The 23,174-nt window shown below is 43.8% G+C and overlaps 2 protein-coding genes across 3 annotated transcripts in view; one reads left to right on the top strand and one right to left on the bottom strand.

Moving 5' to 3' along the window:
• Positions 1-318: 318 nt before the first annotated feature.
• Positions 319-18,800, bottom strand: LOC136341234 (uncharacterized). Of its 2 annotated transcripts, XM_066285990.1 has the most exons (7): positions 18,208-18,800; positions 2,448-2,585; positions 2,139-2,399; positions 1,492-1,680; positions 1,033-1,435; positions 803-981; positions 319-754 (listed from the first exon to the last, which is right to left on the bottom strand). In XM_066285990.1, the coding sequence occupies exons 1-7, from the start codon at positions 18,242-18,244 to the stop codon at positions 519-521; spliced, it is 1,443 nt and encodes a 480-aa protein (XP_066142087.1). In that variant the 5' UTR covers positions 18,245-18,800; the 3' UTR covers positions 319-518. The 2 variants fall into 2 exon arrangements, with proteins under 2 accessions (XP_066142087.1, XP_066142086.1); XM_066285989.1 differs by lacking the exon at positions 18,208-18,800 and having other exon boundaries at positions 2,448-2,894.
• robo1 (roundabout 1) overlaps positions 3,219-23,174 on the top strand; it is a 108,748-nt gene continuing 88,792 nt past the window's right edge. The window contains exon 1 of the mRNA XM_066285976.1: positions 3,219-3,623. The gene's annotated coding sequence lies outside the window, so the exon portion shown is untranslated. The remainder of the gene's footprint in view (positions 3,624-23,174) is intronic.

The raw sequence follows: 23,174 nt of genomic DNA on the forward strand, positions 1-23,174 counted from the left end.
CCAATTTTATTGCGAATAATATACAAACTAAACAGTTTATGAAGCCCCATTTAAGGAGATGGCACATATAAAATTCCAAATTTTACATGTTATCACAAGAAAATCCTAGTGACTCACTATAAGCATTACACACAGCATTGGTGTTTATGCGAAAATTCCTACCCAACTGATAAAAGTGATGCAACATGCTGCACACCGCACACTAGTACAATGACCATGACTACTCTGCTTATTTGCTCGAAGGCTGGTGGCGCACTTGCGGCAATGGTTTATTGGACCATTGTATGTGCCATCTATGGTATGTAGGATAGACCAGAATGCTAATTACAAAAATTTAATTACCACAACACCTAATGCTATACAGAGTGATTTATTTTGAAAAGCGTAAATTATGGCTCAGGAAGCTTGAATAAGCTCTAAAAAGCATCAAATCACGTTTGTCTCTATCTCTAGTGGTCCTTCGCTATAATCTCAGGATGCGAAAGTCTTCTTAGAGGTCTTGCCTTAAATGCGTTATGTCATTCAAAATTTTGAAATTTTCTCATATAATCAGGGAACTTTTCCAAACCAGACAACGTCGCAATCCTTAGGTGAGCAGCTCTCACCCTCGAGTTGATGTGAGGATTATGTAGCTCAGCTATTTGGGTGGAGCAAGCTGCAGCTGGGTCTCCGCTTGCAGCTAGCTGTCCAAGCCAAAATTCATTTCCAGGAAGAGAATTTCCATCCCAGGCATAAGACACCACTAGAAGTTTATCTGAAAAGGTTCTACTTATTGAAGTAAATGACTCGAAAGAAATTCCACCTTTGTCCTCTCCCAGCAATTTTTCATGGGGATTTTTATCTATGATATGAATTTTTATGCCTCCGTTTATGTGATTTTCGATAGGCATTAAATTTCGATGCTTGTATATCCCGCAAGATGTTTCTGAGATGTAGCTGAAGCGTACGTCGCTGATGTTGGTCAAAGTCTTGCTCAAAACCCTAAGATAAATTCGTATTATCAAGAATTTCGATGTTGTACATTTTACTTGCCTGAGTCTCATACAAAAGCACTTCATAAACAATTTATTTTGGTGGCTTGAGGCTCTCCAAACTCCCAACCCAATGCCAACAACATGAACAAAAACCAGTTTTTGAGCTTCCAAACCTCTTGCATTAGCTTCCAGCAGCAATGTGTCTATAGACAAACTTAATCTCTTGCAGTAAATTTCGTTATTAAAGTATTTCTCATCTCTCAATTTAGTGTATTTTTTTGTATTTGAAAATTCGTGTCGCATTTCCTTGTATGTGAGACTTGAGCCCCCATAGAAATTTATAAATAGCCCTGGCAAAGTTGGGGCGAAAGTCTGCCCATATCCCTTTCCGTGTACATTTTGCTCTTTAGATATTATTATCTCTTGATACTCCATAACGTCTGGCTTGCAGAATCTAGCACCTAGAAACCGTACTTGACTTTAAAACGAAATTTTTACCCTCTCCAAAAAAATGTACCTATCAAGCCGATGATCACTCCAGATTCCATCACTTTTTCCCTGTTTCGTTCAAATTTACCCATGTTGTCCCTGTCTCCATCGTTAATAAAATATGTATAAGAAGACACTGAGAGCAGAGCTGATAGCTTTATTTCATCATAAGAAAGGCAATTTTCTAAAATCCTAGGCGCAGCTTCCTTGTCAGTCCCTAAAAAGTTGCAACGTGCCTTTAGGGCTTCAGTTTATTTGGTTCAGACAAGGTTTCTTTTTAATTGAGGGCATTGCAGTTCTGCAAAAATTGTCTCAAAATTGGAATCGCTTGGTTTAGGGGACTAAAAATGTATTTAATGATATGTTTGATTGTTAATGTTACGATTTGATCCGGTATTTTGCCTTTAATGTCTAATTTATACTTAATTATTCACGCACCAAATTGTCAAGAGAATTATTTTACCAGTGATTCCTAAAAAATTTATTTATAATGCTTTAAGAATAACAAAAAGATACTTTTTAATTGATTTTTTAGTGTAACTCTATTTTTCAATTTATGACTTTTACCTAAAAAGCTCAATTACTATTGCAACCCTCCCACACCTGATTGTCAAGAAAATTATTTCATCATTATTATTTTTAACACTTCTCTGTTAGAAGCACCGCTGAGCTCACCAATGATTTCCCAGTTTCCGGCGTTCGAAAACCCATCCAGTAACATGAACTTATCGAATCTCCCATAAAACACTACAGCCCTCTTCAACAGCAATCTATCGATTAACTGTAAAACAGTGAAGTTCTTATAAAACTGTTTTTCTACTTTGGATCCGAAACTTCTCTTGTATTTCAAAAATTGGCAGAACAACGGTAAGGCTGCTTCATGAAGAATTGGATAAACCGAGTTAATATTGCGCTCCAAGACACTGTCTGAGATTCCTGGAAAAAATCTATCATAAAATTAATGTATCTTCTTTTCCATTTTACCATTAAGGCGCAGTTTCTTCGTTTTAACAGAGTCCACAGGGAACGATATTGGAAAGGATTTGCTATTTCTGATGAGGTCATCCACATACACCTTTTGGCAGTCTGAATCTTCTAGTTCATTGAAATAGAAATTCAAGTCTGGAAATGGAATGTTTGGTGAGGTAATGGGCCAATGTTCCATGGCTATTATTAATCTATAATCACGATAACAGCACACCAATTTGAAAGCAAATATTGGTCGGGGAACAGTTTTGTGAATGAAATTTACGAAAGTGGAATTGAAAGTGAATAATCGTTAACTAATAAAAATCACAGATACAGCAGTCTTGACTAATAAAGTCACGGGGAAAACCACTTTTATTTAATGAATAATTGACGATTACACGAATTTTAATTCTACTTTTAATTGCAAAAACAATGGTACAATAAAATATTTAAAATTAACATTCGTAAATTTGACCAATGATTAAGAAAATTGTTGTGAATGGAAAAGTTCCTCGCAAAAGGGGTCGGAAATCTAATAGTTTAAACAAAAATGTTAGAGTTGGTAGTCGAAAACCGATGATAAACCTGAAATTTTCATAAAGTTGTGAAAAACGTGTTTGACAAATGTTGATTGTTCGACTCGTAACAGAAAAAGTGAAAATTATTCAGCTTTATCATTACGAAAATTAACGTGAAACTTAATAACTAATAAATAATACAACCTAAGCAGTAAAAGTGAGGTTAAGCGGCAACGCCGCATTAAACTTGGTCGAAAAAAGAGGGTTTATTTTTGTTATGATTATTTTTTGCAATTCCTTAACATCCGTCTGCTGATAAGACCCGACCCTTTTTAGTACACGAATGCGTTCCGACCCACTAACGGTACCCACGTGACAATGTACTATTTACGCGAATATCGCGATTTGCCCTTAGATCTACGGGAAGTCATAGGAGGATTCCGAAGCAATTGGGTGCGTTTACGCGAATCGTTATCCAGAAGGAAAACTTCCCGCCGGACAAACGGAGTTTTTCATCGTGTCCGGAAAAGTTGGTTAAAACGCCGTCGTTTGTGCACGGACTCATCAAATGGACATCGTGGACATATCGAACGTTTGTGATTGTGATGTGAGTGGTGGAAACTGTGTAACGCGACATGCTACGCCAATTGGAGGTGACGATGATAATTTGAAGGTAGGTGGCTTTTCAAAATAATAAAATATGATCCGCACAATGCAAAAGTTTCAAATTATCGTAATAAAATAAAAATGTGAAAAATGCGCATCTCCTGTAGCTACCTGGTTTCTTGAGGGGGGATCGAAATGAAATGGAAATAAATAATGCAACGTTGCGATTTCTCAAAGGACGTTTCTAATTGCTTACCGGGAAATGGTTCTATTTACGACCGTTTGCAAGGAATGTTTTTGTTCAAAATTACGTTCTTAATCATCGCTTATGTTCGCAACTATAATAAGTATTGCACATACATTATATGTATGAAAATTATTTCCCTAACACCCCGCAAATTTATTTCTGTCAAATTGCGCGCATTCGCTTAAATTTAACGCATCCTAAGGCTTTCTGGCTTTAAAAGATGTCCGCACATTTCCGCGAACTCGGGACACCGTGTGTACTGTTACAGAAAGTCGGGACGTTTCGCAGCATATTGTGGATTTGGGGAAAAATTAGCCAGTTCAAAATCGTCATGTCAAACGCCACCTAGGGGCGCTAGCACGAGCTATATTCTTGGCTCGTCAAATTGTGAAGCAGGACTCGATTCACGCTTATGGAACGCATCGATTCCGCAATAGATGGCGGAATATATATCAAGGAATAGCCAGAACGGACAATTTTTCGAAGTTCTTGATACCTTCAAACTTGCGTATGTGCCAAATTAGTAAAGTTCCCTCTAAGCAACGGGACGCATGAAGTCCTCCATTATTTGAACGTTGATTTATTTCTTCTCTTGCTAGAACTTAAAGTTGGCCTTAAGGCACAGAACTTTTTGATATCGCTCACTCTGTATATGTTCTCGAATGCCTGCCTGGCTGTTACCCATACTAGACAATACCTTAATTCCTCGCTACCGGAGGCTAAAAATGCCTTCCGTCTGTGTAGGAAACAGGCAGAGGAGATCGGCGAAAGATACAAGCAAGGCAAAAGGGGTTTGTCCTTTTTGAGATTTACATCGGAGCCGCCGGTGAAAACAATAGGTATCTTAAACAATAGCCGCACGATATGGTGCACCAGGCTGTGGTACCGCGGGTACTCACCGACCAACGCTAATTAATTATGGAATTTATGGAAGCTGCATGGTAGCCGCTGAATATGGGCAGATAAAACTTCTTCTGGCGTAAACCTACTGAATCAAAATATCAATTTTCAATAACGCCGCAAATGATTATTTCGTCTTGGATTTCGGGGACTAACGACAGAACAATTCAAGGGGTATTTCGGTGGCGATGTATCTGCGGCTTCCGATTGCCTGTCATGCCGCCTCCCTTTGAAATACCAACTGATAATTCTGTTATTGCTTTTCGGAGGTGGTTAATGCACCACGGAGAGAAAGAGAGAATGACTGTGTTTACACCACGATTTTAAGTACCTACGGCAAGCGAAACCCACGACTAAAACGCTAAATTGAGCTTTTTGGGTTGAAGCGATCCCCAGATGGAAAGTTAATACCTTCGGTATGTTTGCTTGGATTTTATATTCACGATCGTTTCGAGTTTTGCACCTCCCCATTCATTATTTTGAAATATTATCCGGAACAAATTTAGCCACCAAACATACCAGAAAGGTATTTCTACCCGGAGGGGTGCATCAGCTCACGCACACGGCCCTATTTTCCGTGATACGAGTCACCCTGCATTTAGATTCTTATGATTCCCTGAATAATTCACATACACCTTTACCTTTTGCTTTTTGACGTGAACTAAATTTCCCTGCTTTAAGCGGGTAATTATGCCTAAGTTCGAGCAGAATCCAGTGACGTAGCATAAGGAGATGGAAACGTTGCACATTTTCAAACATTTTAATCTAATAATCGGTTTGAGCTTTTCCGTTATTACGAGGGACCCATCCAGTGCCATAGGGCGCCGGATGGGGCAGATCCATGGTCGAAATTCGACTTTCAAATTGCGGCGAAGTTAATTTTTTTTTTTTTAAGGGAGTAATTATGCATAATTTTTTAAGTGAAAAATCAGTGGCGTGGGAGGAGCAGGGCCACCGCTAGTTTTCAAATATTTCGATGAAAGAATTTCTTAACGTTTTCACTGCTTCCAAATCAGGGAAAACCGAATCGTTCCCGCGGAAAAAGGGCAATTAGTGCCAAGTTCCAATGGAAAATCTGCGACGTAAAATAAACAGTAATATTTTTCGGTTTTAGCAATAGGGCCGCTCGAGTACGCCTAAACAATGACGATTGGAATTTTAAACGAAACGAGGGGCTCAGGCTTCAGCCCGGTGGCAAAAGGGCTCACGCTCCTTAATGCGAAGCCACCTCAATAATTGATGTGACCAGGTTAAATTGATACCTGAAAGATTTACTAAGATTGGACAAGTCAGAACCGGTTACTCGCATGCTCGACATTTTCCCACACCGTCTCAAAGCAAAACAACGAGGGTGATCCCCAAAACACCCTCACCGAAAGATAACACTCAGGATTACCAACATAATAATCCAATTAAAAGACAAGCCCTTATCTTCCTGCACCACCAGCTTGGACCGATACAAAAATAGCGGGGGTGCGTCGCCTAATGGGGTGCATTTAGATAAAGTTGCGCAATCCTTATCTTATATCAATTTGCAATACATTTACTTCGAGCCTCGGGACGTCTGCATGAGGGGGTGTGAGTGGCTTTGTGGGGGTGGTTTGTTCATTTAAAGATCTTCGATAGGGTGGTCAGGGGACGAAACCTTATATCTGGACTATTGCTTCTCGCGGATAGTTTGTACCTTTTTCCACATTCAATCTGAGGAATATACAGGGTGTCCAGTAAACATACGGCAAAAATTCGGGGGGTATTTCCTGGACCATTCTAAGAATGTTTTGTCGTATGATGATTTTTTAAAGAGCTTCTTTGTTCCGAAGATCCAGAACGTTTCATTGCGAAACTTTGCACGTAAAGTTTCTTAATTTACACGAACTCTTGGAGAAATGACCACATCGGGCGAAGTAGTAGTCATTGCGAGGTCCACGTCGACCAATTCATTTCTCGGTAAATTCGCTTCATCGGTAAAGAGAACTGACGTCAGTAGCTGGATCTTTCTCTGCCATGTCAGTACATTGTGCTGCACTTCTAGCGTTCTTACTGCCACTGGCCTTTTCGGTTCCCCATTTTTTTAACAATAATATACGGAGATCGCCGTATCGGTCGAGGTGGGTCCCACTTATGGCCTGCTCGATCGCCGGACTTGAACCCCACGGATTATTTTCTATCGGAGGCATTTAAAGTCGTTTCTTTATGACATGCCAAAGACGTCACATTTAAATTGATTCTCAACCACTTAAACAATATTCCTCTCGCACTGAAATCGAATTTGACAAATTCCCAATAAACGATATTAGGTTGCCTTCACTTGCTCCCTTCGGAGACATATTGATTTTATTTGCAAACATATAGGGAAACCGTAGGTATAAGCCATATGCAAGAAATTTTCCTTATAAAAAGCACAAATGTCTGGTAATAACTCAAACCCCCTTATCTTTGCTGTGTAGGCAAATCGGCACAAAAACTTCTGATATGTACACTGAGAGAAAGTTTTGGGGCTCTGCTTTAGATGATGTGTCGTTTCCCTCAGTGTATCATGGTGAAAGAAGGCAAATAAGCGAAACTTGGGTGGAAAAGATATTCAACAAGATCCTAAAAGATTAGGCGGCAAAGGGAGATGAATCCTTTGCGTGCACTGAAAGGGCGTCATTCAGGATATTGGAAATTTCCCCGTTTCCATTTGATTCATTGTCGGAGTACCTTCGATAGAATCGGGGAAGAAAAGCGGGCGCTTTGTCAGAAAATAAAATTTCCGCTTTCTTGCCCAGTTAGGTAGGATGGAACTTTCAAAGGGGCGTTTATATGACGGGAAAGAAACTTGGGCCCTTCAATTTAGGCCCTGGCGACTTGGAAATGCAGTTCGAAGATGTTTGACTTCAGAAATATCACGGTCAAATTCACGATCCGACATCTCAGAATTAACAAGGGAAACTCGACAAAACCTGTTTGGGAATCTTTGTCGACGAGAAAGTGCTCAAAAAACTGCATCTTGCGTGACGTGGCCTCGGGCCTCCTTTGTCTCCTCGGAAACGTGCAATTTAATTCCTGGACGTTCCGGGACGTGCCGAATTGACTTTTGGCAAAAGGGAAATTTTCTCGTTTTTAAGACAGTAATTTTTCAAGTTCGTCAAACGTGAATCGTACCTGCTGGGCCACAGCATTTACAGCATGAACTCGAAATATCTCTCAAGTTTTCATAAATTCCGCAACCTAATCTCGCGGAAACCAGGGGCGTAACGACCCGATTTACGGTACACAGAATAAATAGTTAGGAACGACATGTATTCAATGTACACATAATGATACATTTCCCAACTGCGGTTACCTCTCCAGAATCGGGAAATAACTTCCCCGGGGCACCACAAAACGTTAATGTGAAATACGGTCTCGTATCGGACGGGGAGTCATTTTCCGATTACAGGCCTGATATTTCTCAAATGTATGGGTTTATTTGCTTCATTCGCCGAATCCTTTCGCCCAATGAAGTTCGCAGGGTGCGATGAGTTTGCGCCAAATTCTAGATATCTTCCTAATGTTTCCTCATTCCTCGTGCATCCGGAGGAGCTGCAGAAACTTTTTGCATTTTTGGTGAGCGAACTCGTCGCATTGTCGCTCAAATTCCAATTTCGGATCAGAAACGGAGACTTTCTATCCCTGCCGATGCCGCACTAACATTCATTTCGGTCGTTATCACTCTTCCTGAAAAAAATGGCCGCAACTTTTTTCCTCAGCCTGAGGGTCATCAAAGTTTTCACGTTCCACACATTGTGTTCCTAACTTCCCCGTATAAATCACGGTCCGCGTCTCAAAACTTTTCTGGATCCCTTTTCCCAGTTTTGTCAGATTATGCCTGTACAAACGGGCTTTTTGTATATATATATATATATTTTTTTTTCCCCATCCCCCATTTATTGCATGTATAAAGGACGAAATGTTATAAAGGCCATTTAGTGTTCTATGAAGCTGTTAAGCCTGAATTTTAATTCGTTAATTGGCCATTAAGGGACGCTCCGCGAGTGAAATAAAATCCCCAGGATTTAGATACATTGAAAATTCGGTCGCTTTTTCCCATTATCTGGTATCTGTGACCCAAATAATAATAAATTTTCAGCGATCCTTAAACAACTTTAAGCTCACAGGGGATTGTTTTTTAATTTACCACAATGTTCGAGTGGGAGTCTGCTACGAAATACGTTACCCGATACTGTTCCTCCGTACGCTGCTGTTTGTCGAGGCATGTTATTCAAATATCGCGGTTTCCACCTTAAGGTTAAGCGCCTTTCTACGCTTCAAATCAGGAAAGCGCCTCCTCTAATTATGAAATCATGAATTCTTCCTACTTGCCATTACGTGCGACCAGGAATTCGCTACGGAAGTCGCTACCCCACGCTTTTTCGCCGCACGCCTCTGTTTCTCGCGACGTTAACTTCAAACTTAGCGGTTTCGCACCTTAAGGTTGAGCGCCTTTCTACGCCTGAAGTCAGGGAAGCCGTCTCCTCCGATTTTGAAATCGCGAATTATTTTTATTCGTCACCACGTCCGATTGGAAATTCACCGCGGAAGCCACTGTTCCGCGCCTCTTGTCCGCACGCCTCTGTTTCATCGCAACGTTAAGTTCAAGCTTCGTGCTTTCGCACGCTAAGGTTAACTGCTTTTCTACGCCCGAAATCGGGGAAAAGGCTCCTCTAATTTCTCGTTCCGAACCTCCTCACATAGAAAGGGGAAAATCGCCAAAGTGCCCAGTTTATCGAGGCCCGTGGCCCGCCAAGAGGTCCGCACGTCCTTCTTAAGGTTTGGACCGATCTGAGATTTTCAGCGATTTCGGTCCACCGTTCCCGTTCGGCCAGGTCAGCGGCCGCATCAGCGACTTCTCTCTGGATAAAATCAGCCGGAAACGAAGAAAACTCATCTGGAATCTGAGGGTTTCCTTCAACAGGTCTCCGCCTCATCATGGTTCTCCAGGCCAGATCTGGAGAACCTTCTCAAATTGTTTACGTCCACCGTCTGCGCCAGTGGAAGGCGTTCAGTAGCGTTTAAATCTTCCAGAAGAGACGTTTTCGTTATTTCACTAAGCGTGGCCTGTTGCCAGCTTTGACCCTTCTTGATGCATGTCTGCCCTGCTTTCCTCCATACGACCGAACGATATGTTTTCGCCGCGATGTGGCAAAAATTGGGCGAATGCGGCAGGATCGTAGAAAAATCAGAACCGACCGCATTAACACGACTACCTATACACCGTTATCTATTTATATGAAAATTAAGTCGAGACTTTGTTGGCACTTAATATATGCACCCTTTTCCCCTTTAATTATTCAAAATGGCGGCGATTTCCAAGTGAGCCGCGCTTTTCCGAGCACTCGTGACAACCAGCGATTTAATTTCGGTCTGATGCCTCATTGCCCTAAATAATTGGGCGCCTTGTTCAAGATACCCCATTATCGCCTAGAATAAATCATTTTGTTTTGTTCTGACATCATTGCGGCAATAGATTTATACAGGGTGTAACACGTCGTCGTGGAGATGTTGGTTAGGGAGCGACAGTGCGCTGCAAAATAGCATGGAGGTGCCAACGGGCCCGCGGTCCTAACGCAAACCATTTTCGGTGTACCTGGGTGGCTGAGGCTCGCGTTTTTCCTCATATGAATTTTCAAATTTCGCATGTCCATTCTCGCTAAGAAGAAAAATAAGTCTGACCGAAAGCAAAACGATCGAAACTGTTCATCATGTCCTCCTCCTCCCCATGAGAGGCGGGGCGCCACTCTTTGCCTCATGGGCCGAAGTACTCTCGAGTCCTCCAGGAGTGTTGCTCGTGACGGATCCACTGGTGTGTTTCGCAGTTCCTCTTCCGTTTCAATCGGGGTTTGTTACACCAACGATTTCAGCCGTCCCCAAAAGTACGTCCAGACTCTGCTGGCCGGGGGGCCTAGGACGCCATGACCTCGATCTATCCAGCGGCAGTAAAAACAGCAATTGAAAAACTCAAAAATCGATGAAAAGTTACTAAGAAGAAACTCTCAGCTGGGGCGCATTAGAGTACTTAGACTTTTTCAAGTCACGTGTTTCGTGAAAAGAAATCTTCTGGAGACTCCCGATCTCGTGCCGGTCGGGTCGGTGCGGAGGTCCCCGAAGCGCCTGCCCAATAGAAACCTTGGAAACGGAAGATTCCCCCCCTCCAATCCTTCACCGGCCCGTGACTGTCTCTGAGTGATGCACCGCCAGTGCCGGAGATTTTTTTTTTTGCTGAATCTTTTTTACTGTTTCGTCGTGACTTTTTATGGCTTCCGACGTGTGTATATTTTTTGTGATGATGCGCAGGTTATCCTTCATTTGCGGTCGGTCACCCGTCCGATTCCTAAACCTCGCTCGCCGTCGCTCTGTGACTAGTCCGGCGGTCGTACGGGAACCGACAGACCAACGCAGTACCCGGCTACCTCAAGACGGTGCACACTGGTCTTTCTCAATTTGCATCGATAGATGCTTCTGCGAATTCTACGAAAACACTGCGACAGACCACGAGGCCGACGAATCGAAGGAGGAATTTGAATTTGGGATCGTACAGGGCGTCGCAAAAAATTACACGAAGCGCAATGTGGTAGATGACCAAAAAAACGCAGCTACCAACGATTTTGGCGTTTCCCCGTGGAGTAATTTTAAAGAAGACAAGTAGCAAATTTCAAAAGTCGCGTGGGAAACGCGCAAATTGTGGAAAAAATGCGAGACCTCGCCACCCGGTATGTCGAAAATGGTGCGTTGCGCTGAAGGGTCACTTCCATGGTTCCGCGTTGCACCCTGTAAGCCTTCGCGTCAAAATTCATCATGAGGAATATTTCTCTATAACCCGAATGAAGCGACGTAGATTTCGCGGACATGCCCCAATTCCTCCCACAGTTCTTGGGATATTTAGCGGTGTGTGTTTTGTGGGAGATTTATGAAGGCGGTCAGAGAATTGTCGGAACAAAACAGGCACATTTGCGGAGAGCTGCGCCCGGAATACGAAATTCTTTAATTTGTAAGACTCGCGGGATTACGGACGCTCCTATTCACTTTTGAGAATCGTTGCGGAAAGGTCGGAATTTTTCCAGCTAGATACGGAAATCTCCCATAAAACGGGCCGAAAAAGGCCCCCCATCTCTAATCGCCGAATTTCCCGTCGATCTCTCGCGGGTTCCACCGAAGAATACCAAGTGCGTTCACCGGGAGAATGCTCCATCATCGAAACGCTGCAAGATTGCGCCACCGAAAGGATAAAACGCGTATTTATCAAGTGATTATTGCTCCTGCAAGCACCGATCAAATCACGCTTACAATAACCATGTTAAGCAAATTACCATGACATTATCAAACGCTTGTTAACGACATTTGGACTGTATTACTGGGAACGTGACCGAACTTGAGCAAATGTTTAGTCAGAGTGGTCAGACTTAATTGATCAATTTGTCATTACGTAATGTCCATAATTGGGTCAGTGGGGGGGGCGGGTGGGCGGGGGAGGGGACGGTAAAATTTTACACTGAGGACAAATAAATCTCGGGCCTGAATTATGGACCGTCTGCAGCAATAAATCGTCTCATTTCCTATCAGTTTTATAAATCCGTTCCTTTGGCAAATGTTCAGGTATCTATGCCAACTGAAAAATTGCTCCCCTGCAGCGTTAATGCCCTTATCAACATTGGAAGCGACTCGGAACCGACTGCCTGAAAATCGGGCTTATTTATGACGTAATATTTGTTTTCTTATCGGCCCCACCACTTCCGAAACAAATTCGGGGGGGTACCCCGACAACTGTAGGAACCATCGAACACGGAGAGTAACACGCACCATTACATGAATAATCGAACAATAAAAATAAATTCAAAACGTTGTGAATATTTAATCGGGCCCGTGAGTAATAAATTCATAGTTATTGCCATGAATTAATGGCCTCATTGTATAAGAGCGTTTCCTAATTTATGGGCGAAATGTTAATTTAATTGTTGCGATGAAATATGACAATTTATTTAATTCTTTAACATGAAACGACCATTAATCGTCGAAACAATTTAATTTTCTTTCTGCCTCGGAATGTATTGTTTTTGGGATTTGTAATTCAAGTAACGGAGTGGGAAATTAAACAGGAAGATGGGTTTCGGGGATTTATTTATTTGCCTTAGCCGAGAGAGCATACTGATTTTCTATTAAATTCGATTTGAGCCAAAATTTCGTTATTGCGCCGGAATCCCCACATAGATCATTCCCGAGATTACCTCTACCCATCAATAGATAATCGTAATGAATCGGTAATCGATGAGGACGTTCGTCATCGGATTTCGAAGAAAACCGGCAAATACGACCATCCGAAACGGAGCCGACAAGTGCGTGTCGCACCCATTGGTGGGCCCTGGTCATTTTGGCGGCGACAGCCTCCCGGAAAATAACAATTAAAAAAATAATAATTATTATTATTATTAAAAAAATTCTCTTGAGTTTTAGCGCCGCGAACTCTCCGGGCTCGCGTCCTCGACATTTCAACGGATACCTCAAAATTTCGGGTTCCGAAAGGGGGCCCGAGGGACGTTAACAGACCCCGTCGGCGTGTCTCGGCGACCTCGGCGTCGGCAACGCGTCCGAAAGAGCGCAGCGAGAGAGGCCGTTTTCTCTCAGATTTAACTACTTTATGACGTCTCAGCGCGTCTCCCTCAAACTTTGTCGATCTCGCAAATTTGACGGGGGACTTTAAACGGGCATTAAAAGCCCGCTGGGGCGCCCCCTTCGGGCACGCCAGCGAAATTTTACCGAAGAAAAGGACGCCGGGCCACTTTTCGCTGGCAGTTTTCCAAAAAATAGTTTTTCTTTCGCGGCCTTCGCGCGCACCTGAAAATTCACAGCACTGAAAGGGGATTTTTTTCGAAATTTAATGATACGCCCAACGCATTGGCGCACCTCGACGGTTGTCGCCACGTGCGTATCCCAAAAAATTTCAGCGGAGAAACCGTCTCCTCCGCAATTCCATTACTTCGAAGCGCCCCTCCGCACGCATGGCAAATCTTTGGGGGAGCATGAATTATGTACGCACGCCCCTGGAATTTATTGTTTCTGGGATTTGTAATTCAGGTAACGGAGCTAAACTAAATAGGAAGATGGGTTTCGGGGATGTGTTTGCCTTGGCTGAGAGAGCATACTGATTTTTTCTTAAATTCGATTTGAGCCAAAAAATTCCCTCAAATTCCCTAATTTTTCAACGATGTTTACGCAGCGTTATTATTCTCGAAATTACAAATACTAGCCCAATCCGATAGTTTGCTCGAGGGACGTGCAACAGAACGTCGGGACAGTCCCGAGACTTAATAAGGCATCATCGGACGTAAATCAACTTTGGAAATTTACAACGCCGAAACGGCAGATTTTGGAAGTTCGTCATTTGTTCAGAGGGACTCCCCGTGCGACCTCACGAAGCATGGGAAGCATTAACTCAATCCGCTGTTTTGGTGGAAATCGCGGACGAAAGCGGCGGAGTGGCCACGACATCGAGCAACTCCACTGAAGACCTCGAGGAGTTCGAAAGTAGACAGCGCGAAAGCAGAAGGTCCCGGAACCACCCGCTTGGACATCTAAATTGCCGAAAATGTCAGTCGAATTTGCCGTTTCTTTGGAGGAGTATCGGTACTCGAGAAGTTCGGTGCGGCTTGGAGGTGTGCCACTTCCCGACCGGGGCCTCCGGAAGGTTGACCGTTGGTCGTGGCAGTCGTGCGTGAAAACTCTTCAAAAACCGAAAATCGTCAGTCCAATTCCCAGGTTTAATTTTAAGTATTGCGTCAAAAACAGCAGCAAAAAAAAAAAAACGGAAAGCAAAACCGAATTAAAACCCGACTCAAAATCCAGAATTGTAAGGGAAGTTCGTCTGGTAATTGGCCCAGGGATCCCCTGGTGGTACATTAAATTAGCGAAACGAGCTGACGTGCTGGAAAATGAATACGTGAATGTAAATTACGTCTGGCTGGTCGATTATTTCTGCTTTTCGAGCCCAAATTCAAACTGAATTATCCACGACAGCCTTTAAAGCCCCACTTTTGCCACTGCTCTTTCCGCGAATAGAGCTAGGAAAAACCAATTAGAGTCCACTTATTTTGCTCCGATTTAGATTCGAATCAGACGAATCGCCGGAACATAAATCCTCCGAAGGTAAGTAGCCGCATAAACCGTCCATGGACCGTTTATTATTTCAACTGTCTTGTCCGCAATAATTTTCTTCATGTTTTGCGGCTTACCTTCAGATTTATCCGGCTTAAGGGTTGGACCCCTTCTAATCCCCCGGGGAAATAGAGCCAAATTTCATCCTTTCAGTTATGGGCCGAGGTTAAAGTACGGGGGCAGCTGCAACGCACCTTAATCCTTCGAAGTTACGTACAACGCCGGATGTCCAGGCGATTTCCGGACACGGGAGATCGACGTGGAAAATCGGTTTTTGTTCTTTCGCCCTCGCACAGATTATCCAATTAAGAAGCTTCGCGGTGGGGATCGCGGCCCTCGAGATCGTCCCGCCATTTTCCAATTAGAGCCCTTTTGCCTCTAAACGCTTTCAAAATTTTCAAAGATTCAAACGTCCAGCGCAGCTGCCCGAGGCTCAGATTGGTCAGAGCCGAGGTCAGAATCAAACAGGCCCGAAGCCTTGGCCACGCAAATTTTTGATTCTCGGAGCCGTTTTGGGCCAGGGCTCGCCTGGACGCCCGCTACAAATCAAACCTGCTAAATCAAACTCCCCGCTTCAGCTCCCAATTAGGGCGTCCCAATTATCAACAAAAATCCGTTAGAGCTTCAAAGCTGGCTCCATTATCACGTAGAGATAAGAAGAAACGACTCTCTAGTTGCTTGTAGGCACGTTCTCTAATTAGGGCAGAAATATGCGGCAGAATCAAATTAGAGACGACATTTGGAAATTAACACGCAGATGTAAATTAGGGTCGTGTGATGGTTAATACATTTGAATTCAATTTGCATAGACTGCCGGAATTTGGCTTCTTTGATTTATCACGGATTTGATTGGATAGAATTCGGGAATGTTCACAAAACGGACCTCGTGAACACGACATTAAACAATACGAAGGTGATCGGACAGTTTATAAGAAAAACGTCCTAGGCGCGCTGTTGCCGAAATGAGTTGCAAGCCGTGGTGTATCGGCGAGCGCTACGGCAACGTCGCCAGTGGCGCTGCCAAAGAGGAGACGATTTTTTCAAATTTTCACTCCGCAGCGATCGGCCGCGTTGCCCGAAACAAGTCAGCGGCGTGCTCGAAAATCCGAAATTTCTGCGAGGACTCAGGGGCTCTGACGCCAGCGCTTCGGGCGGCAATTAGGTGTTCTGAGATATGGGCGAATGTCGCCGATGACGGATTTCCATCTCTGTTCCCGATTCTTTCGCAGTGGAATGCTCGGAGATCTTCGGACGTGCCGAGGGGGCGAACTAGCGATCCTGGTTTTTCCGACTTTTTTGCACAAGAAAAAGCGTTCATTGTCGCCCACGAAACCATCCCCGTCCGCGACAGAACTCAGAGAACTCGCGTAGGATTCCTTCGGTTATGAAAACCACAAACGAAAGTGAGATACCATCGCCACACGTTTTATTTTACAAGAAGACACTGAAAGATGCAAACCACCATTAACGAAGTCAATTAACGGCCTACACGCATGCAAGGGACCTGGTCTTTGACAAAGGTTTCTTTGTTGTCCAGGCCAAATGCAAATTTAATAACAAGGTTCAGCTCGTTGTTATGTATGACGATTTTTAATTTGAGATGTTTACGAGATACATAAACACAATCGGGGCAAGTTGCAAAAATGGAAGCAGAGAATTTACAATACGCTTTACGCCTCAGTCCGTCTCAGGGAATGTGTACGTAGTTCTTGGCACCTCCTACGTAGGTTCTTTGAATACCATCTAGGTGCCACGTAAGGAGCCATTAGAGGAACTGTTTTGAGATATAAAAGTGCCTGGTGTTTACTTATTTTTGCCTATGCAAAATATCGTATTTAGCAAGCTCTCTATATGCAAATGGCTGTTATTCCTCTTCCGAACTGTGTTCCTTTTGAGTGCTCGACATCTTCCTATTAGGAAAGTAATACAAGACTTGTATGACTTGTAATTTAGAAAATAATAATGGTACGCAGACTGCATGGGCAAATAAGGGAACTTGAGTTCCTTTCGCTCGAATCGGCCTTAACACAAAATCGGTTCGCCCCCGGCCAGGGCAAATAAATCTGCGTGTCTAGTTTGACACTCTATTACCTGCATTCCCAATCCCGAAAACAGTTCACTCCATGGGCGTGCGGGGGTCGGCTTTGGAAAAATTTAATTGAAGCAAAAAAACGGCTTTTTATGGCAACTTTATTGCCGCAGCGAAAACAATCAGCGCACCCCAGCGCGCGGCGTTTCCCCGAATTTTGAAGGCGTGCGCAAGGGGGTCAGGGCGCGACACAACATTTGGGACCGGCAAACCCGCTTTCACTTTGACAAATTTACATTTTCATTTTCGAAATTCTCAAAAGTCAAAAAATTGCTCTTTTCCCGCGCCGTATCGGAATATTCCCACTGCGCGCGTAGCGGCGCCGCCCCGAAGCGTCTTCGCGCCGGCGGAGTTCGCGTCGCGAAACGTCAAAATTTTGAATTCGTCGTCGAAACGCCAGCGGCGTAGGCGCGCGAACTGCGACTTCGTCCGAGGCAAAACGTTTATTGTTTAAAAACGCCACCATTGGCTCGACGCAGTTAAGACAACCGAGATGTGCCGATGCGTTGGACGCCTTCGATACCTTTAATGTCCCGTGTCGGACAGCGTGAAATTTTACGCGTGGACAGAGGGGCATTTGAAGGCGCCGAAATTCCGGAAAATCAATTCTCCGACCATCGTTTTCTCGAAGATCGTCGCAATTGAAGTAATCGAGCGATCCCCTTGGGGCCTGTCGGACCAGAATCAAATGATCAAGTTTTTGCGCCCTCGTTAGAAATTTCAGGGATTAGGGCTATCCCATTTGCGAAAGATTTAAAACGGGAACCAGAGGTTCGACCCTCTCGGAATCGGTCGAAGGGCCGCACCATCAAAAAGAATGTTTCCGCTGCACTTTCTTGTTTTAAAGCCCTAAATTGAATCCGTTCGAAAGCCACGATTCAACTAAAAGATTTATAACCAAAATACGTTCCATAATAAATACAAAAATTCGTGTATATACGATACGTTGAATAATATATAACAAAGTTCGAGCTCCAATATGTGTTTATGTCGGAACAACATTATTTATTGATGCCATAATGCATTTCCATCACATGATAAATGACACGCAAATATTGCTCCTATATACGAGGCAAATGCATGGGAGGGACTTCTGGTGACATGCTTGTTTTATGTATTTTTTCTAACAGTGTATAATTAACCCTCAACAAGGGAAATTAATTTACAAGCCAATAAAACTTTCCATCGGGAGTTTCCACTCCCTTGTTCGTTCTGGAGCTTTATTTTCTGCTCCAACAATCTGCTTACCCTTAAATTTAAAGCCATCCTGATGTCCTTTTTGCATGCATCCGAGTTAACTGGTTTTGCTCCTATGGAAATTGCATGGATTTTCCATGGAAAAACGTTTAATTTGCCTCCTCGCTGTGCGTTCCCAGGCAAAGATTGATGGATTATAACCGCAAGAAAACGGAAAATATGGAGAACGTTGTTGTCAACTATTCAAATAGGAACATAGATTAATTCTAGGAAGGCAAAACCTAATAGAGACCTAAAGCCCCGTAAGCGACTCAAATGAGAGGGGCTTTATCCACTTAAACTGAAAATTAAATATTGAGGGGCCGCTTAATCCTGCGACAAAGTGTCTTCTCAGCCGGGGCTCACTTTTGTTACACAACAAAGACAGAAGAAAATAATCTGAAAGTTCGGGGCTACGGCTCACGGTGACGCCGGGGTACGTAAATCGGGCCGCCGGTTCCTCTCTCCGGGTTGGCGCAGGGCGAAAACTCCCTCGAGTCGGACTCCCACGGCGAGGTTTTGAAACTTGTGAAATTCACTCTCGGAGGGACAAGAACGTATTGTCCTTTCTCGTTCGATAGATCCGCTCGCACGAGATTAACTTATAGACTCTACGCGGCTAAATAAGGTTAATGAATACATTGGTAAAGCTGTAGTGAGGCAAGACTTACATGCAATTTCAGAGCGAGTGTGCAACACAATGGGCAATTAAGACTTCTAATGATCACTAATAATAGAATTGTTATAATACAAATGATTATCGTTTTCTGGTCGGAGCTATGTGACCTTTTTGGAAATACCATTATTTTCCATTGTTCGATTTGGTCTATGCACGTACCATAATGATCAACGAAAGAGGCATGTATTATGTAGCCAGCTTCCAATATTTAATTCAACATTTTCGATGGGTAATTGGTTTCCATTGGGCGGCAACATCAAACCGTCTCCCACTTTGGAGGTTGATCGTCACGAATTTCCATTTCAAATCTTAAAATCTCCATCATACATCATGATTTAATAAATCTAATTTAAAATGCATTAAAACGGTCGGAGGGATTTTTTCCTTTTTGGTGAGTAAGCTGCAATACCAAATATGGGCCGGACCCAGCAGAGTGTAAACAGCGGACCCATTATTTATATTCAATAAAGAGAGCACCGTTCTCGGACCGTGATGCTGGTAAAAAGTATGATCTGCGATGCGAATCTGGACCGATTTTATTAGAGTCACTTATTAAAATATAATTGATAGTCCGATAAGCTTTGGAAGCACATAATTGGAAGTTGCAGACTCGGGTAGGCCTTATCGGATTAGTTATAATAGTTTTTGTGTGCCTGCGTGTGTTTCCCATAATCCACGCAACACTACATGTTACGTGTAATAACTCCCGTCTACCTCTTACTTACGAAAATTTAATTCCGCTGGGAGAGTAGAGAAAAAGTTCCAGTTGCTGCCCGAAAAATTGATTTTTTCGGGCGGCGCCCGCCGCTCCACCGGGGTAATTAGTTCAGTCGTATATGATGGGTAACACTTGGGAGAAAATCATTCCTGCGATTCCACAAACCCACGGGCCGGTCTCAACGGAAAACCGTCTAAACTCTTAACTCTCAGAGATGAGAGTCGACGGGTGCGATAAGGGGTTCACATTTGGGCTCGGTAATCCCCCACGTAAGCCCGCAATGCGCCGGAAGTACTGGCTCAATTCCCCTTTTCAGTTCGCGGTCGTGCGCAGAACGCCGCGAGCCCGTTCGCCGGTCCAATGACACTTGAAATTTTGCGCCGCCAAAGCCAGAGGCTCCGGAAGGTCCCTATTTGGTCAACCTGACCGCTCCTGCGAATCCTCGAATTGTCGAAAATGTTACCTCAATTCGCCACTTTACACAGGGCGTTCCTCGACGATGTGCGGACACTTTAAGGTGGGATTTTAAGCGAAAAGACAACGATCGTTTGTCGTATAAACTACGTTCCGGAATGCTGAAAATGTTTTGAAAAAAAAAAAAAAAAACGGAAATGAGTGAATGTTTCCGAAACCGCTTGAGACGTCCCAATGAAATTTGGCACGTAAAGGCGGCTCGTAGAGGGGCACTAATGGCAATAAAGATGTGCGATCCGGTGCAAACTCATTCGGAGCCATTTCAATGCGACGAACGAAACAATAGAAAATTTTCACACATCATGGGTTGACATCGCAACGAAATGTGAATTACAACTAACAAGAAATAAAAAAAAAAAAAACGTTTTTTACAACAATCGCTGAAAACGACTCCCTTCAGTCAACGTGCATTAACGCACGCCGAAATTATTGAGGTAAGTTGTAACTCACATTTCATTGCGATGTCAACCCGTGAAGTGCTGAATTAATGCCCCTTCATAAATTGCCTCTGCGCACCAAATTTAATCGAGATAATATCTCAAGCGGTTCCGGAAATATTCACTCGTTTCCATTTTTTTCGCTAAAACTTCGCAGCCCTGTATTTTCGTAACAGAGAATGCTGGAACGCAGTTCACACGGGAAACCATCGCTATTTTCTTGATGTAGGATCCCATCTTAACATATCCGCACTTCGCGAAGGAACGCCCTGTGTAGGAGCTATGGTTAGGAGCGCTGCCAGAGCTTGATGGCTCTGGGCCAGAGTTCAATGAAGTTTGACAACTTGAATCTGAGCAATACCGAAGTAATTTTCGCGTTCGACTCGGGTGCATAATTAACCAACCTTCACCCACGGGCAGCCTGCGCCACTGATTTAATTCCGATTTAGGCGCAAGGAACCTAAATTTTTCTGTTGCCTATAGGCTCCCTCGTTCCAAAGGGCCGGATGGTTGACAATTGTCGCCCAGTGGCAGCAACGTCTGCACAAGTCGTTTCGATAAAGTGCTACGACCGAATAGTGATAACGATTGCCCGCACAATCAGTGGCAGCCACGTAAGATTACCCGGTTGAACTGTAAAAGTATGCCGCGGCTGCGTGTCGGAGCCGCGACGCAACGTGGGAACTCGACTTTAGATTACCCTCGCTCTCCCCGTTTTACGACAATTTCACACAAACTCTCTCAGGTTTTCAGGTCTAAGCACCACGGAAACTTTATGGATCATACGGAAACGTATCTCGAATGCATTAAAAGGACCTTTGTGTCCGGTGTCATAAAATATAAATTAAATTTGCTGGTGTGCCTGACCCGAGTGGCTCTTGTTTTGGTTTAGGACACTTTTGTTGTCTTGTTTTTGTCTGCTGTTTCGCTAATTTTAAGCTTGTCGAGCGGTGTATGTAACGAGTTGGGCTTTCACGTCTCCGGCCTCGTTGTTCCGTTGTTAATTTATCGATGGGGACTATTGTGCCTTAAAATTTACAAAATTTTATAATTTATCGCCACCCGGGTGGTGGAGCTAGATAGTAAATCATAAACTCTGGCCAGAGCACATTTTGCCGGCTTGATTTTCATTGCAGTTTCAAATACCTCGTAAAAACGGGTTCGGAATGAATTTTTCATTTTGCCTTGTGTGCAATCACCATTCATCGCTGAATTTCAATCCACAATTTCCGCAATTTAAATATCATTTGCATTTCAACAACGAGCCCATAAACGAGCTTTTTTACTTCGGTACGGTAAGAGACAGTAATTTGACGAGCTTTTTCCAGCCTACAATTATCAAATTTCGCTTTATTTCTCATTTTGCACAAGTTCGAAACATTCAGCGTTTCAGCAAAAGTAAGTACCGTCGAATGTGAAGTGAGCAATGAAATTGCAAAGAGGCAGTTTCCAGGCGATTCCGGTTTGCCGATGATTGAAGCAATTAAACAAAAAATTCCATTTTCCATTTTGGAAACGCTTTTCCTGTAGAGGCCTGCCGATGCGGTTTAGAGCCGAGAAAGGGGGCCGCGAGGGGCTCTGAGGAACCTGGAAAATGGGCACTCGGCGAACACAAAAATACGAGGATTTCCGATTTCTCTCATTTTTTTTTCGGATTTCTCTCATTTTTTCTCGGACTTCTCTCATTTTTTTCTCAGATTTCTCTCATTTTTTTCTCAAATTTCTCTCTTTTCGACCGGCCGAAACTCGCCTGTTTGGCCTCTACCGAGATGCAGCTGAAGCGGCAACTCGGTCGCCGAAATGTCCAGAAAGAAGCGCCCACCTGCCCGGATTATTCCGCGTTCGGCTGCGTCGCGTCACACCGCCCATCCACAAGGCAACTTGCGGCAGAGACGCGGGGCCGCAAGGTGGCACGAAGGGGCAGCAAAATGATTCGATCCTCGATGCGGCTAGAAAACACCGTACAGGGTGAGCAGAAAAATTCATAGAAGGAGACGGCTAAAACACAAATATTTACGCCGTTCCGTTGGACCCCTTGGACCTCATTTATCTGAAGTTTTGGGCGTAAACACTTGAAGGGGCCTTGGAGGTGCCGCTTTGGGAGCGTTCCTTTTTTGGGGCGATTCGCGGCCGATTCCTTTGAGCGCGATCCTCCACGTGAGAAACTGAAAGAGGTGTTCGAATCGGCCTGCGCGCCCCTGCGGTGCCTTGTTCGAACGGACGGTACCAGTCGATTTTGAATACGTTTCGAATGCAGATTCGACGGTAAAATTCGAGCGAAATTATTGAATTCCCGCGACGTGCACGAAGCAAACAAGCAGCCACCCGCCGACTTGGGTTCGGTTTCTCTGGGACACCAAGGACGGGACGAGAGCGGAACGGGGGCTTCGAGAGTGAAAATTTCATTATGAATTTACCACCCCCGAAAATTGCCACGTCACGAATGGAGAATAAATCGACATGTCTTCATCTAGTTTCCTTTCCATGTTTTGATGCAAATTTGCCCCCTCGCCGCCCCGCTCCGAGGCAACTTTGCAAGTGGGTACAGGCCTCGATTTAATTTTCATGCGGAATGGCGAACTCGCCTACTTCCCGGCCACCTTTTGCCATTCTTTCTGGCCGAATAAAACTGTTGAAATATAAACGAGAAGCCGAGCGTTGTGTTGGTTTC

Source organism: Euwallacea fornicatus, chromosome 9 (assembly GCF_040115645.1).
Source record: "Euwallacea fornicatus isolate EFF26 chromosome 9, ASM4011564v1, whole genome shotgun sequence".
Taxonomy (NCBI): domain Eukaryota; kingdom Metazoa; phylum Arthropoda; class Insecta; order Coleoptera; family Curculionidae; genus Euwallacea; species Euwallacea fornicatus.